This window comes from Hypanus sabinus, chromosome 3 (assembly GCF_030144855.1).
Source record: "Hypanus sabinus isolate sHypSab1 chromosome 3, sHypSab1.hap1, whole genome shotgun sequence".
Taxonomy (NCBI): domain Eukaryota; kingdom Metazoa; phylum Chordata; class Chondrichthyes; order Myliobatiformes; family Dasyatidae; genus Hypanus; species Hypanus sabinus.
Genome location: NC_082708.1, coordinates 149,550,814 through 149,576,112, shown reverse-complemented (window position 1 = coordinate 149,576,112; position 25,299 = coordinate 149,550,814). Strand labels below are relative to the sequence as shown.

General features: G+C 38.9%; 1 protein-coding gene across 1 annotated transcript; it reads right to left on the bottom strand.

The window, feature by feature from the left end:
- On the bottom strand, positions 1–25,299 carry ppp2cb (protein phosphatase 2, catalytic subunit, beta isozyme). Its single transcript, XM_059965369.1, has 7 exons — positions 24,958–25,299; positions 14,486–14,695; positions 14,125–14,298; positions 11,586–11,675; positions 8,186–8,347; positions 5,578–5,696; positions 1–659 (listed from the first exon to the last, which is right to left on the bottom strand). The coding sequence occupies exons 1-7, from the start codon at positions 25,057–25,059 to the stop codon at positions 587–589; spliced, it is 930 nt and encodes a 309-aa protein (XP_059821352.1). The 5' UTR covers positions 25,060–25,299; the 3' UTR covers positions 1–586.

Genomic DNA, 25,299 nt, shown 5'->3' with positions numbered 1-25,299 from the left:
TGACTGATTATATGAAGTAGTTTATTGTTCAAATACACCAAGTTGCAAGCATTCTTTATGTCAAATATATACAGAAAAAAGTACAGTAACACAGAACAGTGATTCAAACATCAAAACGGGACATTCCTCTAACACTCCAGAAGGAACATTGTGTGTCTCCTTCTAGCATTGGTAGCATACATTCAGAACATGTGTGGCTTGCTTAAAAAATGATACTGAAAACCAATACATGCCTGCTAAAACTACAACTTATAATGTCATGACTGTTGCATTTTGTCCTGTTTATCATACCATCTTTACATCAATATTTCACAGTATCTGGGTAAAACAAAATGACGAATGACAGCAGGCAAAATTTGATTGTTATGACCAAATATCATTTGCTTCCACTTAGAAACAAAAATAATCGCCACCAAATTGTGCTCAATGTTCCAGGCATTGGACTGCCTTTAGTACAGCATATTTGGTCCATGTTAATGCTATTATGTTGTGACAAACAGAAGTAATTTTAGAAACATTTAAATTATTGTTGCTTTTTCTGGAGCAGATGAACTGCTGGCGTGGTTGTAGTGTACGAAAGAATTCTTTACAAGAAATAGTCTGGAGTACGTCGAGTGACATGAGGTTCTCCACGGCGGGGTGCAGGATCAAATTGAAGACTGCAAGAGGAAAAGATGCACTTAACATAAGAAAGAACATCGACTGGCATTAAGATACAAATTTACTACTTAATGTCAAATGGGACATTGGTGCTTTGCAATAACAAAAATGTGGTTTCAAAAAAATTTCCAAATTCAGCAACACTTCAAATCATAAAAATTGTGCCGATATATGGTGCTAAAATGTTTTTGATGTCTTGTAAAGTCAAAATCACAAGTACCACATACAGGCATTTTTCAGAGTCAAAAATCTAAAATTCTTACTTTCAGTTCAATATAAATGTGATAAAATTTCTGCAATAAAATATAACAAATCAGCTGCAATCAACTCAAATTAGAGTAAAATAGATTACAATAAAGCCCATTTTAAAAACTAATATTCCAGACGGTACAACTTGTAAGAAGGATTTCAAAGTTATATACCGTACTTCAAGACTACTAAGGAATGAGTAATATAGACCAACTATTTATTTGAATCACATACTGCAACGCAGCAAATTTCCAAATCAATTTTAAACATCTGAACAGCTTATCATTAAAGACGCAATTGTTTTGCTTCTAATATGACAGTCCTCTGTAGGCATGACATACAGATTAACAATGCCTCAGTAGATTTATGAACACAAAAGCATAACTATGTTATACAAATTTGAATTCCTAAAATCTAAATATCCCACATACTTGCAAAGTTTAAAATCCAGACACAACAGACTGCAGGTGTTGGAATCTGAAGCAACATACAAGATGCCACAGTGGCTAGGTCTCTGGCACTGAGCCTAGTTCTGTGGCTCAGAAGTGGTGTGAGAAGAGCAACAGTGAAAGAGGATTCATTGATTAGAGGAACAGACAGGAGACTCTATGGATAATAGCAAAACTTCCATATGGTGTGTTGCCTTCCATACAGCAGTGTCGGAGACATCACAGACTGAATCTACAGCACTTTTAAGGCGGAGAGTGAGCAGCCAGTAGACACTGGTACCAATAACATAGCTAGGAAAAGGAATAAGGTCCTGAAGAGTGAATATAGGGAGTTAGGAAGGAAGCTGAAAAGCAGGATCTCAAGGGTGATCACCTCTGGACTGCTGCCTGTGTCGTGCATCAGTGAAGGTAAAAACAGGATGACATGGCAGGTGAATACGAAGCTGCTGGGGACATGGTTTCAGATTTGTGGATCATTGTAATCTCTCCTAGGAAAGGAATAGCCTGTATAAATGGGACAGGTTACATGTTAACTCAAAATGGGTTGAAATGTGTTTTCATGAGAAGCATTAAGAACAAGGGTGATGAACTTGGAGCACGTATTAATAGATGGAATTACAATGTTATGGCCATAACAGAAACTTGGCTGTCACAAGTATGTCGCTTGATGTTATGGGGGTTTAGATGTTTCAAAAAAGATTGTGAGGAAAGTAAGATGGGCGAGCTGTGAGTGGTATTTCTAAGAATAGTGAAACAGCTGCAGAAAGGGAAGACATCACGAAGGGATCATCTACTGAATCAGTGTGGAAGTGTAGAAGCAGGAAGAAAGCAATCACTATTGATAGTATTCTATAGTCTCCCCAATAGCAATGGGGACACTGAGGGGCAAATAAGTAGGCAGATTTTGGATAGGTACAAAAATAACAGGGTTGTTGTCACAGATGACTTAAAACTTCCCTCACATCACCTTAGCTTCAAAGGTTTAGATAGGGCAGAATTTGTTAAGTATCCAAAAAGAATACCTGATACAGTATGTGGACAGGCTGACTAGAAAAGAGGTCATAATGGAATTAATACTAGGCAATGAATCTGGTCAGATGACAGCTCTCTCAGTGGGTGGAGATTGCAGATAGTGACCAGAACTGCGACCTTTAGCATTGACATGGTATAAGGACATGAAAGAACACTATGGCCATTTATGGGGGTGATAATTAAGATGGTATTAGGCAGGAACTTGGGAGTGTAAATTGGGAACAGATGTTGTCAGGCAAATGCACTGCAGAAATGTAGAAATTGTTTAGGGAGGTTCTGGATAGGTGTGCCCCACTGAGACAGTGAGGACGCAAAAATAAAATCCTGAGGGTTCTTGTTACAAGGTTACCAGGAAGGAGTTTAAGAGTGACATGGAAACATAAGGCATTGGTGAGTAAGATAAATGAAAAGCCCAAGGTATTCAACATGTGAAAACAAAGAATAACTAGAGTGAGTGAGGGTAAGACCACTCAGGTATAAAGGGAGAAACGAGCCTGGAGGTGGAGTAGTGGGAGAAGATCAATGAATACTTTGCTTCACTGATCACCAGGGAGAGGGATTTTGATGAATGTGCTGGAGCACATCAAGGTTAAGAGACTGTATTACAGCTTCTGAAAAACATTAAGATACACAAGTCCCTAGGGCCAGATAGGATATACCCCTGGCCAAAGGATGGGATTATTGGTGAATCAATGATCTTTACGTCCTTTCTGGATGCAGTAAAATCAGAGGTTTGGAGGATATTGTTTCATTGTTCCAAGAAAGGTAATAGTGATATTCCTGGGAATTATAGATGAATGAGATTTACGTCAGTGGAGGGTAAGCTATTGGAGAGGATTCTTTGCGATGGGAATTACGAACATTTGAAGAAGCATAGCCTCAATGGATTGTCAGCATGACTTTGTGAGGGAGCAGATCATGCCTCAAGAGCCTGATTGAGGTAGTTTCAGCAGGTGACCAAATAAAAATGAAAGCAGAGCATTGAATTTTAAGGTGCATATGGATTTTAGTAAGCTGTTTGACAGGATTCCCCATGGTAGCCTCATTCAGAAAATCATGAGCGATGGGATCAAAGGAAACTTGGCTGTGTGGATTCAGAATTGGCTTGTCCACAGAAGGCAGAAGGGGTATATGGGGCATATTCTGCCTGTCAGACTAGTACATTCAGGTGACTAGTGGTGTTCTCCAGGGATCTGTTTGGGAAATCCTGACTTGGATGAGGAACTGGAAAGGTGTGTTAGTAAGCTTGCAGATGACAAAGGTTGGTGGTGTTGTAGATAGTGCAGAAGGTTGTCTGTCATTGGTTACAGTGAGATATAGGCAGGATGTAGAACTGGGAGAAGTGGCAGACAAAGACTTCAATTTGGAAAAGTATTAAGTCATATACCTTAGATGGTCAAACTCAAAAGCAGAGTGCAAAGGTAATGGCATAATCTTGTGGTCCAAGTCTATAGATAGGTCGGCACAACATTGTGAGCTGAATTGCCTGTATTATACTGTTCTATGCTGGAAAAAAGGTTTTGACCTGAATCATCAACTGTCCACTTCCCCCAGAGTTCCTCCAACATCTAATGCATTGCTCCTAACTTTAAAACCTTGTTTGACAACAAACTGCTCGCATAAGTTTAAAAATAGCAATCCTAAATTAGATAAACACATTGATCCTCTTTCCAGGAATTCAAAAGAATGAGGGAGGATGGTATTGAAACTTAGCAAATGTTGAAGGGCCCTGATAGAGTAGATTTGGAGAGAATGTTTCTTATGGTGGTGGCGGGTGGGGGGAGTCTAAGACCAGAAGGGACATCCTCAGAATAGAGGAACATCCATTTAGAACTGAGATTAGGAGGAATTTCTTCAGCCACATGGTGGCAAATCTGTGGAATTCATTGCCATGGGCAGCTGTGGAGGCCAAGACCCTGGGTATATTAAAGACAGAGACTGAGACAGACTTTTCAAACTCTTGATCAGTTTGGGTATGAAGGGATAAGAGGAGAAGGCAGGAAATTGGGGCCAGGGGAATAGATCAGCTATTATGAGATTCTGGAAGCAGAATCTGGGCCAAATGGCCCAATTCTGCTCCTGTATCTTATGGTTTCAACCCATAAAGGATAAAAAAAACACAAAAGATCTAGAAAAAAATAAATGCAAACTGAAGAGCAGCAGTCTACCCATCTGAGACAAAGCCTTGGATTAAAGGAATTAAAGGCTCACCAGCATACCCTGACCAGCACATGGAACAGGTCACCAAAGAACAATGCATGGAAAACTATAACTTAACAGAAGTATTAAGATTTCTTAAAAAGAAACTGTGAGAAGTTGAGTGGAGGAACTGGAAACAATTTGGACCAGTATTTTTACTTCTTCATTCATTTCATATTGCCTAATGTGCAAGTTATTTCAACTTTAATTGCCCTCAAATGCTTAGAAATACAGAACCAAAAAGGATTTAAATGATTTTGTCTTCATATCAGTGTGAGAAATTGTATTTAGCCCTTCAAGAAAGTTTGTTTGTATCATGTACACTAGAGTCACTTTCTTATGCCCATTGTCCTAATTTTTACCTTGCTTCACATACATGATTGAACACATTACTAGATACAAGCATTGCCCAGTGAAAATTAAACTAAGGCTTAAACTTGGTAAGTTAATTGTTAAACAAACAAACCAATATTTTATAGCTTCAAAGGCAACACGAGTGAATCTGCAGATGCTGGAAATAATGATGAACCCTCCTGATGAAGGGTTTCGGCCCGAAACATCATTATTACCTCCTCCCATAGATGCTGTCTGGCCTGCTGAGTTCTGCCAGCATTTTGTGTTTTTTATTTTATAGCTTCAATTAAAACAAAATATTGGCAATAAAAGCAATATCTGAACTGAGAAACAGCTAATATTTCAGGTCAAATAATCAAACTAGGTATTAAATTTTTCAGGTTTGTGGGACGTTTAATATTACTTAAACTTAGGAGCAATGCAAATTAGGCTCTTCAACTTGAAATATTGACTACTTATCTTTCCAAATACTGCCTGACTCAATTGTCTCCAACATTTCCTTTTTCTGTTCCACATTTCAAAAATCTGCAGGTCAATAATTTTCAACTCAACTTTTCATAAAACTGATTGGTTTAATACTTATCAGATGTATCTATATTAGAACATCATTTAATTTAGATTTTATTATACTTACAATGAATACTTCAGTGTATCGTCTAGTTCCATAATAGCAGCTTGATTACCACAGCGATAACAATAGTTGGGAGCACTGAATATTGTCACCACATTTCGATCATGGCACCAGTTGTATCCCTGAGATGAAGCAGATGAAAGCTCTTTATCTCGTAAACTAAGATCATTATTCCCAATACAAAAGATCCTATTACATTATTTTAATAGCATCAACAGAATAGGTTTCTAATGTACAGCACGAGTCATTCAGCAAATCCTCTAGTCCATTTATACGTTTTCAAACGTCTGCCAAAAGATCAAGTAAATAAAGATGATTGAAGACTGAAGGGGCATGTTAAGAGTGTTATTACAATAGCTATTTAAAAATACTAGGATGTACACAGATTTATCTACACAAGCCAAATTACAAGAGTTTTCTGAAAACCTGCATCATTACTTCAGGGTCAGAGGATTAAACTTGTGCTGTATGTACACTACTGGATGCCTTTCTTTTCCCAAACACAGGTAATGCCAAGATTGTCCATTTGTCCAAGCAGACAGCTTTACATTCTTAATTAAAAATTTCTTACTGTTTCAATTTAAACTTAATGAAAAGGAAATGGAAATTTAAGTGCAGCTGGTCTAGGTCTGTAAATATTGAAATCATAGAGAGCAAAGTTAACTCATGCATTTTAATTTTTTTTTTAAATTTTGCATGTCTTTGCACTGTACTGCTGCCACAAATCAAATTTCCCATCATCTAAGTCACAGATAACAAATCTGATTCATGTATATTTACCATGAACAGGATTTGCTATAAAGTCCAGATTTATATAATTTTGCTTAATAAATTAAAACAATTTTCTTGGCCTTCAATTGAATTAGCTAATATCCTGATCTAAAAATTTGCAGAAGCATTTATATGTAACAACTGGTCACCATGTTTTTCATATAAAGCAAGTTATAAAAACTAGAAAGAATCAATACACTGTCTAATAATGCCATCTGGTTTTGCTATCTGATAAAATTAGCCATTTACTAGCCCCTCCAAAGTCACTGTTAGTTGAACCTTAACTCAAATTATGAATACAGATTCCATGAATTAAAAAAACAGCTAAAGTTTGCAGGAGTTACAGTGCTTTTCACACCTTCACTAGGTGATTTTCTGCTCAAAACACTACAAACATTCCCCCCCACCCCAAGAAGCTTGTAGCAGACAATAGGCTTGGCATTATTCAATATACTGCAACAGATTAAACCACATTGGCAAAGCAGCACCACCAAGAGACAATACTGTATTACCCAACACATTTACAGTGGCATGCAAAAGTTTGGGCACCCCTGGTCAAAATTTCTGTTCCTGTGAATAGCTAAGCGAGTAAAAGAGGACCTGATTTCCAAAAGGCATAAAGGTAAAGATGACACATTTCTTTACCATTTTTAAGCAAGATTACTTGTTTATTTCCATCTTTCACAGTTTCAAAATAACAAGAAAGGAAAAGAGACCGAAGCAAAAGTTTGGGCACCCTGCATGATCAGTACTTAGTAACACCACCTTTGGCAAGTATCACAGCTTGTAAATGCTTTTTGCAGCCAGCTAAGAGTCTTTCAAATTCTTGCTTGAGGGATTTTCTCCCATTCTTCCTTGCAAAAAGCTTCTAGTTCTGTGAGGTTCTTGGGCCGTCTTGCATGCACTGCTCTTTAGAGGTCTATCCACAGATTTTCGATGATGTTTAGGTCAGGGAACTGTGAGGGCCATGGAAAAACCTTCAGCTTGCACCTCTTGAGGTAGTCCATTGTGGATTTTGAGGTGTGTTTAGGATCATTATCCTGTTGTAGAAGCCATCTTCAGCTTTTTTACAGTCAGTGTGATGTTTGCTTCCAGAATTTGCTGGTATTTAATTGAATTCATTCTTCCCTCTACCAGTGGCTGCAACACAAGCCCAAAGCATGATCGATCCACCCCCGTGCTTAATATTTGGAGAGGTGATCTTTTCATGAAATTCTGCACCCTTTTTTCTCCAAACATACCTTTGCTCACTGCGCCCAAAAACTTCTATCTTAACTTCATCAAACCACAGGATTTGTTTCCAAAATGCATCAGGCTTGTTTAAATGTTCCTTTGCAAACTTCTGATGCTGAATTTGTGGTGAGGACGCAGGAAAGGTTTTCTTCTGATTCTTCCATGAAGGTCATATTTGTGCAGGTGTCACTGCACAGTAGAACAGTGCACCACCACTCCAGAGTCTTCTAAATCTTCCTGAAGAATGTTTCATCTTTAATTTTGACTTTTGGAGAACAGTTCATCTTCTACTCACTTAACTATTCACAGTAACAGAAATTTTGACCAGGGGTGCCCAAACTTTTGCATGCCACTATATCTTTCTAAGCCAAACAGGCATATAAAGCTAATACATGAGATGCTGAGTTAACTTTGCTTTCTATGATTTCAGTACTTGACAGACCTAGACCAGCTGCACCTAAATTTCCAATTTCTTTTCATTAAATTTAAATTGAAACAGAACAAGATTTATAATAAAAGGCATAAATAAATATTGTGCTTCTTATATCTCATTTACAATCTAAAGAGTTCACAGTTCTACTTCAGTATAAAAGTGCATTTTCCCTACCTCCATTACAAGTTGATGAGCCCGAGACACCAGAGTAAGCCCATTTGCATGATTGAAAGTTTCAGAAATGTCCTGTCCAAAAGTATAGCCGGCACCTCGAGGAGAAATTCCCCAACCACCACGATCATCGGGATCAGACCAGAGCAGATCACACATTGGTCCCTATTTGAATGAAGTAGTAAGAACAGAAAAAGGCAGAATTAAAAAAAAATTCTCAGATTAGGTATTACCCAAGATATTGGATGCAATTGCTCTTCTCTTAGCAGCTTATGTATAAAATTAGCTTTAGGCTCAACTCTCAACAGTTGAACAAAAACACCCTAGGTAATTAGCTTAGTCAATAAATTAAAAGACTGTACACTTTAAAATGCTTAACCCTTACATACTGTTCATATTCTATACCTTCACAGTATGGTCCGGGTCAATTTTGAACCAGCCCAAGAATACCCTCATAACAAGTGTCTATACCAAATTTTGAATCACTGATCTATTTAGAATGGATAAATAGCCTACCTGACGTTAATAAGTGTGTGATTAATCCTTAATTAATGTTTCAAAGATCTAAAATCCATTTCAATAGATACGGGTCAAATTTCAGCTAAAAAAAAAGGCATTTAGGGTGTTTTTACTGCTGTCAAATGTCAAAACAGGTCAAATTTGACCGAACCAGTATGTAAGGGTTAAATATTCTAAAACTGAAACAAAATCTAAATTAACAAATACTTCAACCTGTCAAAACTGTCCTCTCTGGATTCAACAGAATTAATCAGTGCCAGGTGCAACCCAGTACTGGATGGTCTTACAGATTTGCTAATATAATAGATGGTGAAATATTTGGGTTTTCTTGCTAGACTACCAAGAGTCATCTAACATTGATGTTTATTCAGGAAAATACAACTGTAAGTAGTTTGTTTGCAATTTGAGATTCTGTATTTAAGGTAACAAATCTACTGAAAGTTATATGGAGACATGTCAGCAGCCTGTCAATTTCTTATAAAATTAAGCCATTCCATTCACATTGGTCTGGTATATTTACACTAATCCAAGTATTTGGTCACTAGAAAACTTCTTACTAAATTTATGTTGTGCACTGTAAGTTTTATTTTGACTGTATATCAAAATAAAGGGCATGACGTGAGAGAAGGTTCTTGGGGAACTAAAAGGTCTGAAGGTAGATTGGCCACCTGGACCAGATGATGTACACCGCAGAGTTCTAAAAGGTGGCTAAAAATAGTAGAGGTATTAGTAATGATCTTTCAAGAATCACTAGATTCTGAAATGGTTCTGGAAGACTGGAAAATTGCAAATGTCATCCCAACTCTTCAAGAAGGGAGAGAGACAGATGAAAACAAACTATATGGAAGTATGTTCACGAAGGGTCTCAGCCCGAAACATCAACAGCGCTTCTCCCTATAGATGCTGCCTGGCCTGCTGCGTTCCACTAGCATTTTGTGTGTGTTGTTGTTTGAATTTCTAGCATCTGCAGATTTCCTTGTGTATACAGAAGTTAGTGTGATCCCAGTGGCTGTAAAGATGTTGGAGTCGATTATTAGGGATGAGGTTCCAGGGTCACTTGGATCCACATAATAGGCCTTAGTCAGCATGGCTTCTTCAAGGGAAAATCTTGCCCAACAAATCCGTTGGTATTCTTTGAAGAAATAACATGCAGGATAGACAAAAGAGTATTGGCTGAATGTATACTTGGAGTTTAAGACGACTTTTGACAAGGTGCAACACTAACAAGGTACGAGCCCAAGATTCTAGCATGGATAAAGCAGTGGCTGATTGGCAAGAGGCAAATAGTGAGAATAAAGGGAGTCTTTTCTGACTGGATGCCGGTGACTAGTGGTGTTCCACAGGAGTGAGTGTTGGGACCGATTCTTTTTACGTTATGTGTCAATGATGATGGAATTGATGGCTTAGTTGTAAAGTTTGCAGATGATAAGAAGATAGGCGGAGAGCCAGGTAGTTTTGATGAAGTAGAGGCGCTACAGAATGACTTCAAACAGATTAGGAGACTGGGTGAAGAAATGGCAAATGCAATACAGTGTTGGGAATTGTATGGCCATGCACTTCAGTAAAGAAATGAAGGATTGGCTATTTTCTAGAGGGAGAGAAAATACAAAAACAAAAGTGAGATGCAAGAGGCCTTGAGGGCCCTTGTGCAGGATTCTCTAAAGCTTGTTTTACAGGTTGAGCCTGTGATGACAAAGGCAAATATAGTATTAGCATTCATTTCAAGAGGATTAGAATATAGTTACAAGGATGTGATGTTGAGAATTTATGAAGCACTGGTGAGGCCTCACTTGGAGTATTGTGAGCAGGCTTGGGCCCCTTATCTTGGAATGGATGTGCTGAAACTGGAGAAGGTTCAGAGGAGGTTCACAAAAATGATTCCAGGATTGAATCGCTTGTCATATGAAGAGCGTTTAGATAGCTCCGTGCCTGTATTCATTAGAATTCAGAAGAATGAGTGGGTGACCTCATTGAAACCTATGGAATGGTCTTGACAGAGTGGATGTGGAGAGGATGTTTCCAATGATGGGAGAGTCCAAGATCACACAGCCTCAGAATAGTCTTTATGTATATTTAAGGCAAAGGTTGAAAGATTATTGATTGGTCAGAGCCTAAGGGGATACAGGGATAAGACAAGAGATTGGCGGCAAGAGGAAAATTAGATCAACCATGATGAAATAGTGTAACAGACACAATAGGCCAAATAGCATAGATCTGCTCTAATACCTTATGATATAGGCTAGCACATAGAACAGTACAGCACAGGAACAAGCCTTCAGCCCACAAGGCCTTTGCTAGTCACGACACCAATCCAAATAATGTCACCGGCTTTACATGGTCTACATCTCTCCACTCCCCATCAGTTCATATGCCTGCCTAACTCCTTACTGTCATTGCTCTCAGTGAACACTCAGCCAGTTGATCGGCACAGGTCTTTAGTACTTGGCCAGGTACCCCATCTAGGCATGCTGCTTTCACCCTCTTCAAGGATGCATCTGCATCAGAGAATGAAATAACAAAGGTGTTGTAGGCTACAGGAGTTCATAAAGGAGCCTCGATGTTTTGACGGTAAAAACTAGGATAAAATACATTGACCTTATCTGAGAGCGATATCTTCTCACCTACTATATCACTTGGTTTCACTATGTAAGAGGTACTAGCATTCAAGTGTTGCCACAACTGTCAAGCATCCTTCAGTGATTCAAACTTGCTCTGGAATTTGCCACTTTGCGTGTCTCCATAGGCAATAACAGAAGACAGGATGAAATCCAGGTTACTAAGAGTTGTAGGTCAGCAACATCACTAGCTGCACTCTACATTTATTGCACCAAGTCAAAAGAACTTTGTAATTAGTGCTAACCAGACAGAATTGTAGGCAGTTTACCTCATGTGGCACTTCCTGTAGTCGATCCAAGGCTCGAATGTGATCCAATGTGTCAATGGATGGAGAAAGTCCACCATGCAGGCAAAATATCTGTGGATTACAAATCCATAATTAAAGAAAAACTGTTATCTACTGGGTATACTGGAAAAATACTCAGATCACTACAAAATGATAACTTTAAAAAGCTTACAGTAATGCAGAATAAATGTTCATTACTTTAAAGATAGTAGAACTAATGTTTGTGTACTTTTTTTCTTTTATTTGTAATTGATTTGGATTAACATCCTTGTCTTTCATAATCCTCATTGATTAGACCAAGTCACAAGACAAAATGCACCAGCTCAAAAAAGGGATTGCAAGAAATAATTGAGCATACATGCAAAGTACAGGAGGAACTCAGCAGGTCAGGCAGCATACATGGAAAGGAATAAAGATCAGCATTTGAAGCCGAGACCCTTCATCAGGACTGGAAAGGAATGAGGAAGATGCCAGAATAAGAAGGTGGGAAGAGGGGCAGCAGTAAAAGCTAGAAGGTGGTAGATGAAGCCAGGTGAGTAGGATGATACAAGAAGCTGTGAGGTGATAGAAGGAAAAGATAAAAGATTGGAAAAAAAGGAATTTGATAGGAGAGTAGACCATGGGAGAAGGGGAAGGAGGGGCACCGGGGGAAATGATAGACACGTAAGGAAAAGAAGGGGGAGGGAGAGCTAGAGTGGGAAATTGAAAAACAGGGAAAGTGGAGAGCATAAGCATTACCACAAGTTGGAGAAATCAATATTCATACACAGATATCAATGCACCAATCTACAAACGTTTGTACATCAGGTCTCACCAATGTTGAGGCGGCTGCATTGGGAACACCAGATACAGTGGAGAACCCCAACAGATTCACAAGTGTTGCCTCAACTGGAAGGACTGCTTGGGGCCCTGAATGGACGTGAGAGAGGAGGTAAATGGGCAGGTGGAGCACCATTTCCATTTGCAGGGATGACTGCCAGGAGGGAGATTATTGGGGAGGAACAAATGGATGAGTAAATCGCAAGATCACTGTAGAAAGTGGTGGGGGAGTTAAGACACATTTGGTGGTGGGGTCCAATTGAAGATGGGGGAAGTTGCGGGGAACGATGTGTTGGATGCGGAGTTTCCTGGGGCGGTAGTTTAGTACAAGAGGAACTCTATCCTTGTTAAGATGGCGAGAAGATGGGGTGAGCACAGATGTCCCGGAAATAGGAGATGCAAGTGAGGGCAGCGTCAATAGTAGAGGAAAGGAAACCCCATTCTTTGAAGGAGGAGGACATCTCTAATGCCCTGGAAAGAAATGCTTCATCCTGAGAACAGACATTGGAGACAAAGGATTTGAAAAAAGGGAATGGTATTTTAACAGGAGACAGGTGGGAAGATATATTGCGAAGACAGCCATAGGCAAGATATTGGTAAATAGTTTGTCTCCAGACATGGAAATAGAGCGATAGAGAAAAGTGGATGTGTGCCATAAATGGACCAAGTGAATTTCAGAGCAGATGGAAGTCAGAGGTAAAGTTGATGAAATTGATGAGCTCAACATGAGTGCATGAAGTAGCACCAATACAATCGGAAACGTAGTGCAGAAAGAGTTAGAGAGTGTTACCAGGGAAGGCTTGGAACACAGACTGCTCCACAGAGTCAATGAAAAGGCAGGCGTAGCTGGGGTCCATGAGGGTGTCCATGGCTATATCTTGAGTTTAGAGAAAGTAGAAGGAGCCTGTTGAGGGCGAGGACCAGTTCTGCCAGATAGTGGTGGTGGAGATTAAAGAAAAAGAGAGCTTTAAGGTCCTCTAGATGGGTTAGAAGTGTATAGGGCATGGCCATCCATGGTGAAAATGTGGTGATCAGGGCCAGGGAATTGAAAGTTGTTGAGAAGATAGAGAACATGATAAAATGATGTCAAGGCATATGGAGAGAAGTTTAGTGAGGCAGGAGCAGGTAGAAACAATGGGCCTACCTGGAGAGTCAGGTTCGTGGATCTTTAAGCAGAAGAAATGAACAGTGTGGAGTAAGAGAAATAAGAGGTTCGTAGCAGCGAATTAGCTATCTCCAGATTTGATCAGGTTTGTGATGGTGCAGGAAACAACGCCCTGATGGTCCTGAGTGGGGTCTTTTACAACGGGAAAGAAATCTTTCTAATAAGAATCATCTGTATCCATTCTAGGAGTCGCTAATATTGTATTGTCTATTCATTACATTCATAAGAACAATCTACGATTTAAGTTTAAAAAACATTTTGAGAGAACAAAAACCACCCCAACTTACTAGACCACCTCCTTGCTTATTTTGCAGGAAATGAACCCTTAAGCTGATTTTCAATCTTGAGACTTGACAAAATATATTGGAATTAGAAACTGGTGCCTTCTGTGCGAGTATGCTACTGATAGCAAAAAAAAACAATTTGATACCCCACTCAAATCAAACAACTGAAGAGGATTTAGATATAGTATAGCCACTCAAAAAAGCCTTAAAACTTGCAAAAAATGATTCTACTTAAATAAATAACTCTACTCACCTGACCATCTACTAAGGCTGTCAAGGGCAGATAATCAAACAGGTCTGTGAAGTACTTCCAAACACTAGCATTTCCATATTTTCTTAAACATTCATCATAAAACCCATATACTTGTGTGATTTGTCTGCTTTCATGGTTCCCTCGTAATATTGTGATGCGTTCTCGATATCGAACCTATCAAAATACAACAATTAATATGGAACAATGTTCTCACTAGTTATGCCTTAGAACCACTATTACAACATCATAAGCAGTTTTATCAGTAGTTCAAATAGTAACTTGCCAAGTAAGCATTCATGAGAAAGCCAAATATAACTTACATTCCAAAAGATTCTACAAATTAGCAAAGGAAATAACATACCTTCAGTGTTACGAGCAATGTCACAGTTTCAACTGAATAATAACCTCTGTCAACATAATCTCCCATGAAAAGATAATTGGTGTCTGGAGATCTGCCTCCAATTCTGAACAGTTCCATTAGGTCATGAAACTGTCCATGAACATCACCACAGACAGTGACGGGACATCGTACTTCCTGTACATTTGACTCTTTTGTAAGAATTTCTTTAGCCTACAGAAGAAAACAGGAAGGAAATTTAGTAACAAATTCTGGAAATCCAATAAATGATCAAACAGCCTGTACAAAAGATGACTATTAAGACTGACCAAATATCACAAACTAAAGCGACTTGGTATTTTAATGAGTCCTAGGAACACTGCTTGGTGCATTTTATTTTCCATGGAATCTATTAAATGTACACCCTTTTAAAACATAAATGAATTGAGAATACATTTACTTTGTGCAAATGTAAAGCAGTACCGCCAATAGGAGTGAAAAGAAAGTACCTTGGCATCAAATATGAACCAGCAATAGTATGACTATATTCTATGCAAAAAAATGATAGCCAGTTGAAATTAATTTAACGATTTGCATTGGCAAATGGGAATAATTTTGGAAATAGAAGATATTAAACATAATTTGGTGAATATCATAGCCAGAAAATTTCACTGATGACACTAGCCCTTGGACCCTATCTCAGCATACAGTATACAAGTGTACCCCGTTTCTCCAACTTTTGCTTTACGACACCTTGCTGTTACAAAAGACCCTACATTAATTACCTGTTTTCACTAACAGAAGGTGTTTTTACTGTTATGAAAAAAGGCAGCATGTGCCCTGAGCAGCCAAGCTCCTCCCCGGAACTGCATTCTAGCTGGCATTGCTTAAACACGTGCCTGTAATCGTCTGTGCTTTATGTCAATTTATTTTGTGCACCTGTTAGCAAGAGTTCTAAGGTATCGGAAAAGCCTAAAAGAGTGTGTAAGGGTGTTACACTTAGTATAAAACTAGACATAGTTAAGTGTTTCGATCATGGTGAACAAAGTAAGGACCACAGTGAGTTTGGCTAAGGAGGCTGGGTTTGTGGAAGTTGACAAAGATGATGTTGAAGTGGTTTTGGCATCCCGTGACCAAGAACCGACAGATGAAGAGGAAAGGATAACAATTGAAACCGAACGCAGTAGTGAACGGCCTGAAAGTGAAGTCATCCAGGAACTGAATGTGAAGCAACTGCGTGAGATTTTCACTGCAATTGACAACGCTGAAATGGTTGCAGAAAAGTATGACTTTATTTTGAAAGGGTACGTAGGTTTAGGGCATATTTGCAGGGTGGTTTGAGTGCTTACAAAGAACTGTACGATAGAAAAATGTGTAAGGCTAAGCAGTCAAGCATACTGTCGTTTCACATCAGCTACAGCAGACGACGAATCTTGACCTTCGACATCAAGGCAGGCAGACATAAAAGAAGGTGCCCTGCCTGTCCTGATGGAAACAGACGACGATGAGATGACACCCCAGTCTCCCACCACCCCAACCTCCAACGACTCAGCTTAACACACCATCATCAGTGTGCTCGCTGACTTCCTGATTCCGGTAAGTGAACTACACTGTACATACATTATTTCTACTTTATATAGGCTATGTATTTTTATGTGTTATTTGGTATAATTTGGCAGCTTCATAGCACAAAGGTTACTGGAAAGAGTGCTTTCTGCCGTGAGTGCTTGTGCCAAGTGTTTTTTGCCACAAGTGCAGTTGAGAGCACTTGCACGAGTCTTTCTGCTGAGAGCGCTTGCGTGATATTTTCACTACGGTGGACAGTGCTGCAATGATTGCAGAAAAATATTCCTACTTTATATAGACTGTGTATTTATCAGATCATTCCTGCTTTTACTATATATTACTATTATTTTAGGTTTTGTGTGTTATTTGGCATGATTTGGTAGGTTATTTTTTGGGTCTGCGAATGTTCACAAAATTTTCCCATATAAATAAATGGTAATTACTTCTTCACTTTACGACATTCCGGCTTATGAATCGTTTCACAGGAACGCTCTACCTTCGAATAGTGGGGGAAACCTGTATTCACAAGAACATATTCATGCTCTAGTCTCCTTTGCATAGCACCTATTGCAACAGTGTTCTTCTTTCCTGTCTGCATTGTATTAAGTGAACCTACAGTACATACTGCGTGGTACAAGACACTGATGTCTCAAAAATACACAAAGCAAGATTCTGTATTGGCAAAGATATATTGTGGAACTGGGAATCAGTTTTAACAGCTGGATGAAACATAAAAGCTAGGTTTATTCTTTGCAAACAGCATAGCTCAGTAAACCACTTCCACCAAATCAATATTTTTCATTTCATGAACCAGATGTCCAAGGGCATGGAGAATTTTCCAACTCAGAAGCAGCCGCTGCCCCACCCATTTGTGCAAGATGGATATGCTTGACAGGCATGTAGATTGTTCTCCCAGAAAGATTCAACACAGAAAGCAGTTACTGTTCAAATACAGTACATAGATTTCATCTCTGCCACTTTAACTGCTAATTATTTTGTACAAAATTCTTTCCACCTCCTCTTAAATTGACAGCTTCCCAATAGTTCTGTATTCTGTCAAACTAAAATAAAATGTGTGTTACTTTGCTATACTAATTATTTTATTACATTCTTTTAGGGATTACAATCCCCTAGTATGGGTTGGAAAATAGTTAGAACTGACAAATTAATATCTAATACATGCTACTAAATAGATCAATTAGCCTTTCTTATGTTCATGACCTCCAAAATATGCATTAGAAATTTTGTCTTTTTTTTTTACAAATATAGTGACCAGTCTTTTACTCTTCTTTACACCTTATAGTAAAGTTTAATCTGTTACGGTTTTATACAATATAGTCACTATCTCATATTTCCTGAAGATTTATGAAATTTAAGTGAGACTAATTTCTTACAACAAAAAGGCAAACCGGGTGCTTAATTAGATGTGTAACATCTTGAATACTTCCTTACTTTGCTAATGGGACAAACATAGGGACTATTTAGAGATATTGTTGCAATTAACTGGCACTTAGTGTAATAACCACTATTTCATGTGCCCTTTCATTTCACAGATTTTGCAAGAAACAGCTTGCATCAAATGTTAGCCTTTAAACTGGCTCGAACCATATCCACACTGCAAAAGAGGAGTCACTTTAGCATAAAGTGGATAAATCCTGAGAGCTTAACCAAGGGTATTCTAGGACATTGAGAGAGGCCAGAACATTGCTAGGACTCTGGGAAATTGTTAATCACAGGCAAAGTAGCAAAAGACAGCATAGCAGTTGTTCCCTAGCTTGTTAAGGCTGTTAAGTAAAGGCTAGTGACCCGAATATCAGTCATGGGCAAGTTGCTGGAGGGGATTCTAGAAGATAGAATCTAACTGCATTTGGAAAGGCAAAGTCTGATTACTGATAACCAGCATGGCTATGTGCATGAAAAATAGTGGCTCAAGAATTTGAGTGAAGCATTACTAATAATAATAAAAAGATTTAGAAAGAAAGAATTTGAGTGAAGCAGTGACGAGGATCAATGAGGGCAGGAAAACATTTTCTAAAGATTTTAATAATCTACGAGTCACAACTGTTAGATCACAAGGGATCCAGAGTGAACTAGTAAACTGGACACAGAATTGGCTTGGTAGTAGGATTAAGAGGGTAATAGATGACTGTTTCTCAGATTGGAGGCTATTAACCAATGGTGTGGTTCAAAGGTCAGTACTGGGTCCACTGTTTGTCATCTATAATAATGAATTGAATGAGAATGTAGTATGCATGATTGGTAAATTTGCCTGTTACACATAAAGCAGTGGTCTATGGACTGTGAAGATTATCTAAGATAACAACATGATCTAGATCTGCTAGGAAAGTGAGCCAAGGGCTGGTAGATGGAATTTAACTTGGACAAGTGCAAAGTCTCACATTTTGGTTAGTTAAACCAAGGTTGGATGCACAATAAATGGCAAAGTCCCAAAGGATGCTGTAGAACAAAGAGAAGTAGAGAAATAAGTACAGTTCCCTGAATGAGGCAACATAAGGAGAGAGAATAGTGAATTTTGCCTTTGTCAGCCAGGGCATTTTAGCACACGGAATGGGGAGTTACGCTACGAAGTGCAAGATGTTGTTGAGACCAGCGTATGGTTCTGATCACCCAGCCCGGGGGTCGGCAACCCGCGGCTCCGGAGCCACATGTGGCTCTTTTACGTCTGTGCTGCGGCTCCCTGTTGCTTTGGGAAATAATTGGTCAGTATTTAATTAAAATGTATTTTATGTTAGTTTGTTAGTTTTTGAAATGTAATTCTAAATTTGAAGATTATGGTGATCTTGTACAATCTAAATAAGACGTTGTGGCGACCCATTTCCTGACACATCCGAACCGGCTCACCATTAGCCAGCGTTCAGGCTAAGGGAGATAGCCTACGGGGGTTTGTGAGTACGTGTCTTTTGCAGCATCCGCGCCCATGGGGGCAGGTTGAGGGAGGCTTAAAAGCAAGGCTGTTTAGTTCGAATAAAGCTATCTTTGACTGCAGTTTACTGACTGCGTGTAGCACACCGCTACAACGTGTTTTTAATCGCTGGCTGTCCAGAGGGGAGATGCTGAAACGCTTTGTCGCGTGTCTGGAAGAAGTGAAAACTTTCCTGGGCAGCAAAGGGCTCACCTTTCCTGAGCTGGAACAGCTACACTTCATGGTGGACATGACAGCGCACCTGAACACGCTGAACACAGCTCTTCAGGGGTAAGGACGTACAGCCCTGCACATGTTGGAGGATGTTTTGGCATTCGAGCGCAAGTTGACAGTGCTTGCCAGAGATTTACAGAAAGGCACATTGTCTCACTTCCCCAATTTGAGGGAGTTCAAACAAGGTCACGACATGATAAATTCGGAGTATTTACATTCTTCAATCATCGCAATGCAAGCATCGTTTGGGAAACGCTTCTGTGAGTTCAGAGAGGAAAAAAACACATTATCCTTCCCGGTCACTCCCCTAAGCATCGATCCATCCCTACTGAATACGACTGCATTGTCAGGTTTGAGTCAACCTGACCAAGTATGATAAATATTTTAATTGCCTATTATTTTACGTATGTTCATCTGTTTTCATTGTTCAGTGAAATAGTCATTTTATTTTTCAGGTTGACAGCTGGCTGACGTTATTTTTGGTTTGCTGCTGGCGGCAAATTTAAGTTTGGCGTTTTTCATAAATATAAGAAGGACTCAAATAGACGTTGAGTATTTTACTTAAAAGTAACCTTCAATCCAACGTCTTTTTTTCGGAGTTCAAAATGTTTTTGTTGCATGCAGAAATGTAATTTCGTTTTCTCTGCAGGAGTTCATCAATTTCATAAATGCAACACATTATACATAGCATAAAGGCAAAACAAAACGTTGTATGCAGTGTTATTTCATTTTAAATGTCAAACGGGTTTGGCGGCTCCCAGTGTTTTCTTTTCTGTGGGAAACGGGTCCAAGTGGCTCTTTCAGTGGTAAAGGTTGCTGACCCCTGACCTAGCCATAAGGATGTCACCAAGTAGAGAAGGGTACATAAAAGATTCACAAGGGTGTTAACTGGGTGTGGAAGATTGGACTTTTAAGGAGAGGCTGGATAGGCTGGGACTTTCCACTTTGTACCACAAGAGACTGATGGGTGTCTTTATAGACATAAAATCATGAGGGGCATAGATAAGATGAATAGTCAATCTTTTATCCCACGGTAGGGGAATTTAAAACTAGAGGGGAAGTTTTTAAAAGGGCACCCAAGGGACAACTTTTTGTACATAGAGGCTGACTGGTATGTGGAACGAGCTGTCAAGAGGAAGTGGCAGGGCTAAAGTATAATTATGACATTTAAAAGACATTTAGATGAATAGCGACTTGACTGCTTACACTTCCCATTGCCTGGGAAAGTGGTTAATATATTGAAGGACAAGGTTATTCTCTCTTCTCCCATTGGGCAAAAGATACAAAGGTTTGAGAAGATGCACTATCAGACTTAAGAACACCTCCTATACCATCAGATTATTGAACTGACCTTGCATATGTTAAAAGATGCACTGAACTCTATTTCCCAATCTACTGTTTCACAGCTCTTGCCCTCTCTACAACTACAATTACTATATTTTTGTTTTCTATTTTACTATATTCTACATTTTCTTTTTACTATCTCAGCGTAATTACGTATAGTGTGATCTGTCTGAATGCCATGAAAAATCAAAGCTTTTCAGTGTCTCTCAGAACGTGACGATAATAAACCAATACCAATAGAGAGACACGGGCAAAACACAAATAGGATTAACTCAGATAGGCAACTTGGTCGACATGAATGAGATGAGCCCAAGGGTCTGCCTGCCTGCTGTACAACTCTATGATTATTTCACTGTAGGCGCTAATGGACCAAGTGTACACATCTATCATTCATGGTATTCAGCTTTTCGAAATCAAGTCAAACTTTTAATCTATTAATAATCATTTAAATCCAGAATAAATAAATGTTAGATTTATCTGCAGTTGGCCATGACATGTTTGTAGAGGGCATAGAGTGCTCTTATTCATGTTTCAGGCAAAACAAGAGATCTCATTGAATGGATAAAAGAAAAACAGCGGTTGAGAACACTGTGATTTACATGCCCTGCAATTTCAAACTATAAAAATGTTACTTGTCATTGTATGTGGCTTTAAATAGCAGTTTAAAAGCTATTAAAAAAAGGAAGGTTTTGCATGAACCCTCAATGTGAGCAATGTTTTCAAATCGATTAAACTGATCTTTGCAATGGAATGCAGTTATTCTGCAGCCGTACATAGCAACTAAAATCAAAATTGTTCAAATCCAATGCTGTTGATGCTTCATAGATAACTTTCTCAAATAAACATGAACAGATGCATAATCATTCAGTGATTGATATAGATTCTACACAAAACATCTGAAGTAGGTGTATATAATACTAAATAGAACCTTAGAAATGTATAATTACATTCTATTAGCAGCTACAGCAGGTAAAGACGACAATGGCTCTCTGCAGCCTTGATCTTGATTCCTTTTAATACTTTTATTCATACATATCTTCCTCTCCCCCTGCACATCCTACTTGAAACATGAACCAAAAACTACCTTCAGGCTTATGGATGTCTAGGTCAAACAAAAATAAAGCTTTCACCAGAAATATTTTATCCAATGACATTATTTTCATTTTGATGTACTGTGCTGAATTGAGTTATTCTTTAGGGAAAGAGACCCAATTTATGATACCAACGGGTAACAAAGCTCAGTTACAGTCTTCTGAATACACAGAGGTCACAAACAAGCAAAAATGTTCAGTTGCAAAGTGTCAGATTTGCATTCCACTTATTCTTGAAATAGAAAAACTGGTTCTAAAGATATTCCCCAAGCATCAAAATTGAATGTCATTCCTGATTTCACATGACATCCTATATGACTTGTAAAGCCGATGAGATTACTGTCCGTTACATGAACGTCCTTGCAATTGATCTTAGTTGGCTATATGGTTGAAATTAATACATGTAAACTCAAGATAACCCATTACACCATCTTTCTGCAGAATCCCAAATAAAGATAAAGATTTTCTAACAAGAATTCTTAGAAGCAAAATATGTTCTACAGTAGTAATTTCTCAGTTCAAAACCAAACATGATAACATTGTATGTCATTGCATTTATAGAGGAAACAATACCAGCAATTTTCAAATCAAGTTACACATCTCAATTAGGCTAAGAGGAGGAAGAGAGATTAGTTTTGCTACTCATTATCACCAGGAAAATCTACCATGTGATACCAACTCAGTTGAGGAGATTTGTAAACAATCACTGTCAGAACTTAAAGAGCTATGTACTTCGAAGCAAAGGCCTGGAAGGTCTTAGTCATTACCTTGATGGACTGTACAAAATTCTACAAAACGTTAAATACATTCACAGAATAGAGTACAAAGATCACTTAAAATAATCTGTTAGAAACTTTGGTTTGAATAGAAATTTATCAAAAGACCAAAAAAACCACATAATTGTTCACACAAGAAAATTTCATTCTTTGAAGATAATTTGATGCCACAGAAGTTTGCAAGTGTCCATATCCTAAATATTAATAGAATGATGCTATTACATTAATGAAATTAAACTAGGAAGCACTGACCTGAACAGAGATAATTCTCTTGGAAACTTCATACTATCCAGTATAATATATTGCACTTCAACACCAACATGAATATCTATGAACATCCAGATTTGATATTACAGGAAAAAGGCAAACTGGCAGCCTCTCACTTATACCATCTAAGCAAGAAGTTTCATAGAATAGAGTGAGGCTAAAACATTTATTCTTTTACATCTGAGTCATAAACCAGCCTACACAAATTGGATAAAGTATTTCTTTCCAGCTGTAAAGGGTTCTATTAAGAACTTTGTCATATTTGTCCCAGAAATATTTCCCTAAAACTGAACAACTGAAATCTGCAATAGCTTTAGCATGTGTATTAAACCAAAAGCTTCCCTCTTTCATTATTAGCTATAAATTAGAATCAAGCATTTTCACTCATGAACTGGCAAGTGTTCAGTTGATAAAACATGATGCCAAAGAGCTAGAGTCATACAGTTCAGAAATTGGCTATTTGACCCACCAGGTCCATCTTGACCATTTTGCTTATATCAAAACGATATCCTTCTGTGCCTTGTCTATTTTAAGTATTTGGATAAATGCCTCAAATGTAGTAATTTATCCAGATCCACTTTCTTCTCTGGTAGCAGATCCCTATGTCATCCTATTTTGAAACCCCTACTAGGGATGAAGATTTTTACCATCTAACCTACTTATGCTCTCATAACTTTGTATTCTTTACTGCTCCTGGAAAAACAAGCTCAGCTTAGCCAGTCCCTCTTTCCATAACTTAATTAGCAGACCCTACTGTATTCTCTAATGCATGAGTAGAAAGGCAAGAAGCTGCACACAAAAATAAATGATAGCCAAAACAAACACACTATAATTGGAACAATGTAGAGTTTGTAGAGTAAAAATCTTAGAACAGTAATGAAGATGACGGGTACAGCTTTCATTATTTGGGGTCACATCAGAAATTGTGCTTCTCTCTGCAACACAGCAGACTTGGATGTTCAAAATTATTTGTTAAAGAACCAGAAGGAAGGCAGGGAGATAGTGCTTTATAATTTGAGATGTTGCAGTCTGGAACAGGATAATCAAAAGGGCAATGACACTGGATTCACTGGCAGCTTTCAAGAAGAAAATGGTGAAATATGTTTGCAGTAAAGATTTGCAAGCCTCTGGGAAAGCACAAAGAACAGGCTAATTGGGCAGATCTTTCAAAAGGCTAGCAAACTAAGCTTGAATGGCTGCAGCACTGGGTGAATCTAAACACTATATAGACATTAACCTCAAATATATTTAATACTTAAAACATTAACAAGCTTTTAAATTGGAACAAGTATTGACTGCACTAGATGGTGTTCATTTGCAAAGCCATCAATCTTCAAAAGAAATTTTTAACTAACTGCAGTTGATGAAATTGTAAATAAAAACAGCCAGAAATATTCAGCATACCATGAAGTATTTGTGGAGAGTAAAACAGAGCTTAACTTTCAGATTAATGACCCTTCATCAAAACAGGAAAATTGGAAAAATATACAAGTTTCAGAGGGAAACTTAAAATCCAACTGTTTTTTGTCCTCTTCAGGGTTATTATCCTGAAATATTAACTTCATCACTCCATCTGCTAACTATGCAGAACAATTTGTTTGGAAAGTAACTAAATAAAAAAGTTACTAGTACAAAATAAATGCATGCTGGAAAACAGAAAACAAAGTGTTTGAAATATTCAACAAGTCAGTCAGCATCTGTACATAGTTAAAAACTTATTTACAGAGAGCATAACAAAACTATGTGTACATGTATAGTACCAGTGTATATTGAAAAAAATAACTTGAAGCAGCTAAGCCCTCAATAACAAAATTATACAGCAAGTTTACCAGAGGATAAAAAACTTAAGACGGGTGACAGAACAATTTCATCATATCTATGGTAAAATCAAGAGGTTGGGAGTTCAGCCAGTCTGACAATAATTGGGAAAGGTCAGTTGTTGATTCTCGGTCCACAAATGCCGCCTGAATTCATTATTACTTCCATTCCCTCAAATCTGTTTCGGCCTCCGAGCAGCCGTTATCATTTGCCTTTACACCCGTAGACCAAGAGAGTGTGAAACCCTTTCGGCTGCACCTCAACATCGCAAATGCCCGCAGCGACCGGAGGATGGGGGCGTGGTATGGGGCCCACTCTTTGGCAGCCGGAAGCAGCGGCGCCCCGCCCGGCCTGTGGCGCACTATCTGGCGGGGTAAACGTGGCCTAGCCGCGGAAGGCCCGGACCCGCTTCCTCAGACAACAGCAGGGCCGGTTCAGTCCCCGGCCTCGATCTATCTCTACCCCCACCCCACTCACCTTCTCACACAGCGTCCGCACTTGGTTCTCGTTCAGTTGCTTGCACTCGTTCAGCTGCTCGATCCATTGGTCCAGCTCCTTGGTGAACGCCTTGTTGTCCATAGTTGCCGGCCGGGGCGGCCGCCGCCTCCGTTAACGGTGGCTCGATGAGATGGAAGGGGTGGGGGTTTAACAAAAATAACAAACCCCGGCGTTCAAGGAGCGGCGATCGATCAATTACATGGATCCGAGAACTCGGCAGTGTCCGTGAGAGGAAACCAGAGCGGAAAAAAACGTGCGCGCGCGCGCGCGACTGAGAAAGACCGAGCGAGGAGACTTGCGTTTGGCGCGCGCGCGACTGAG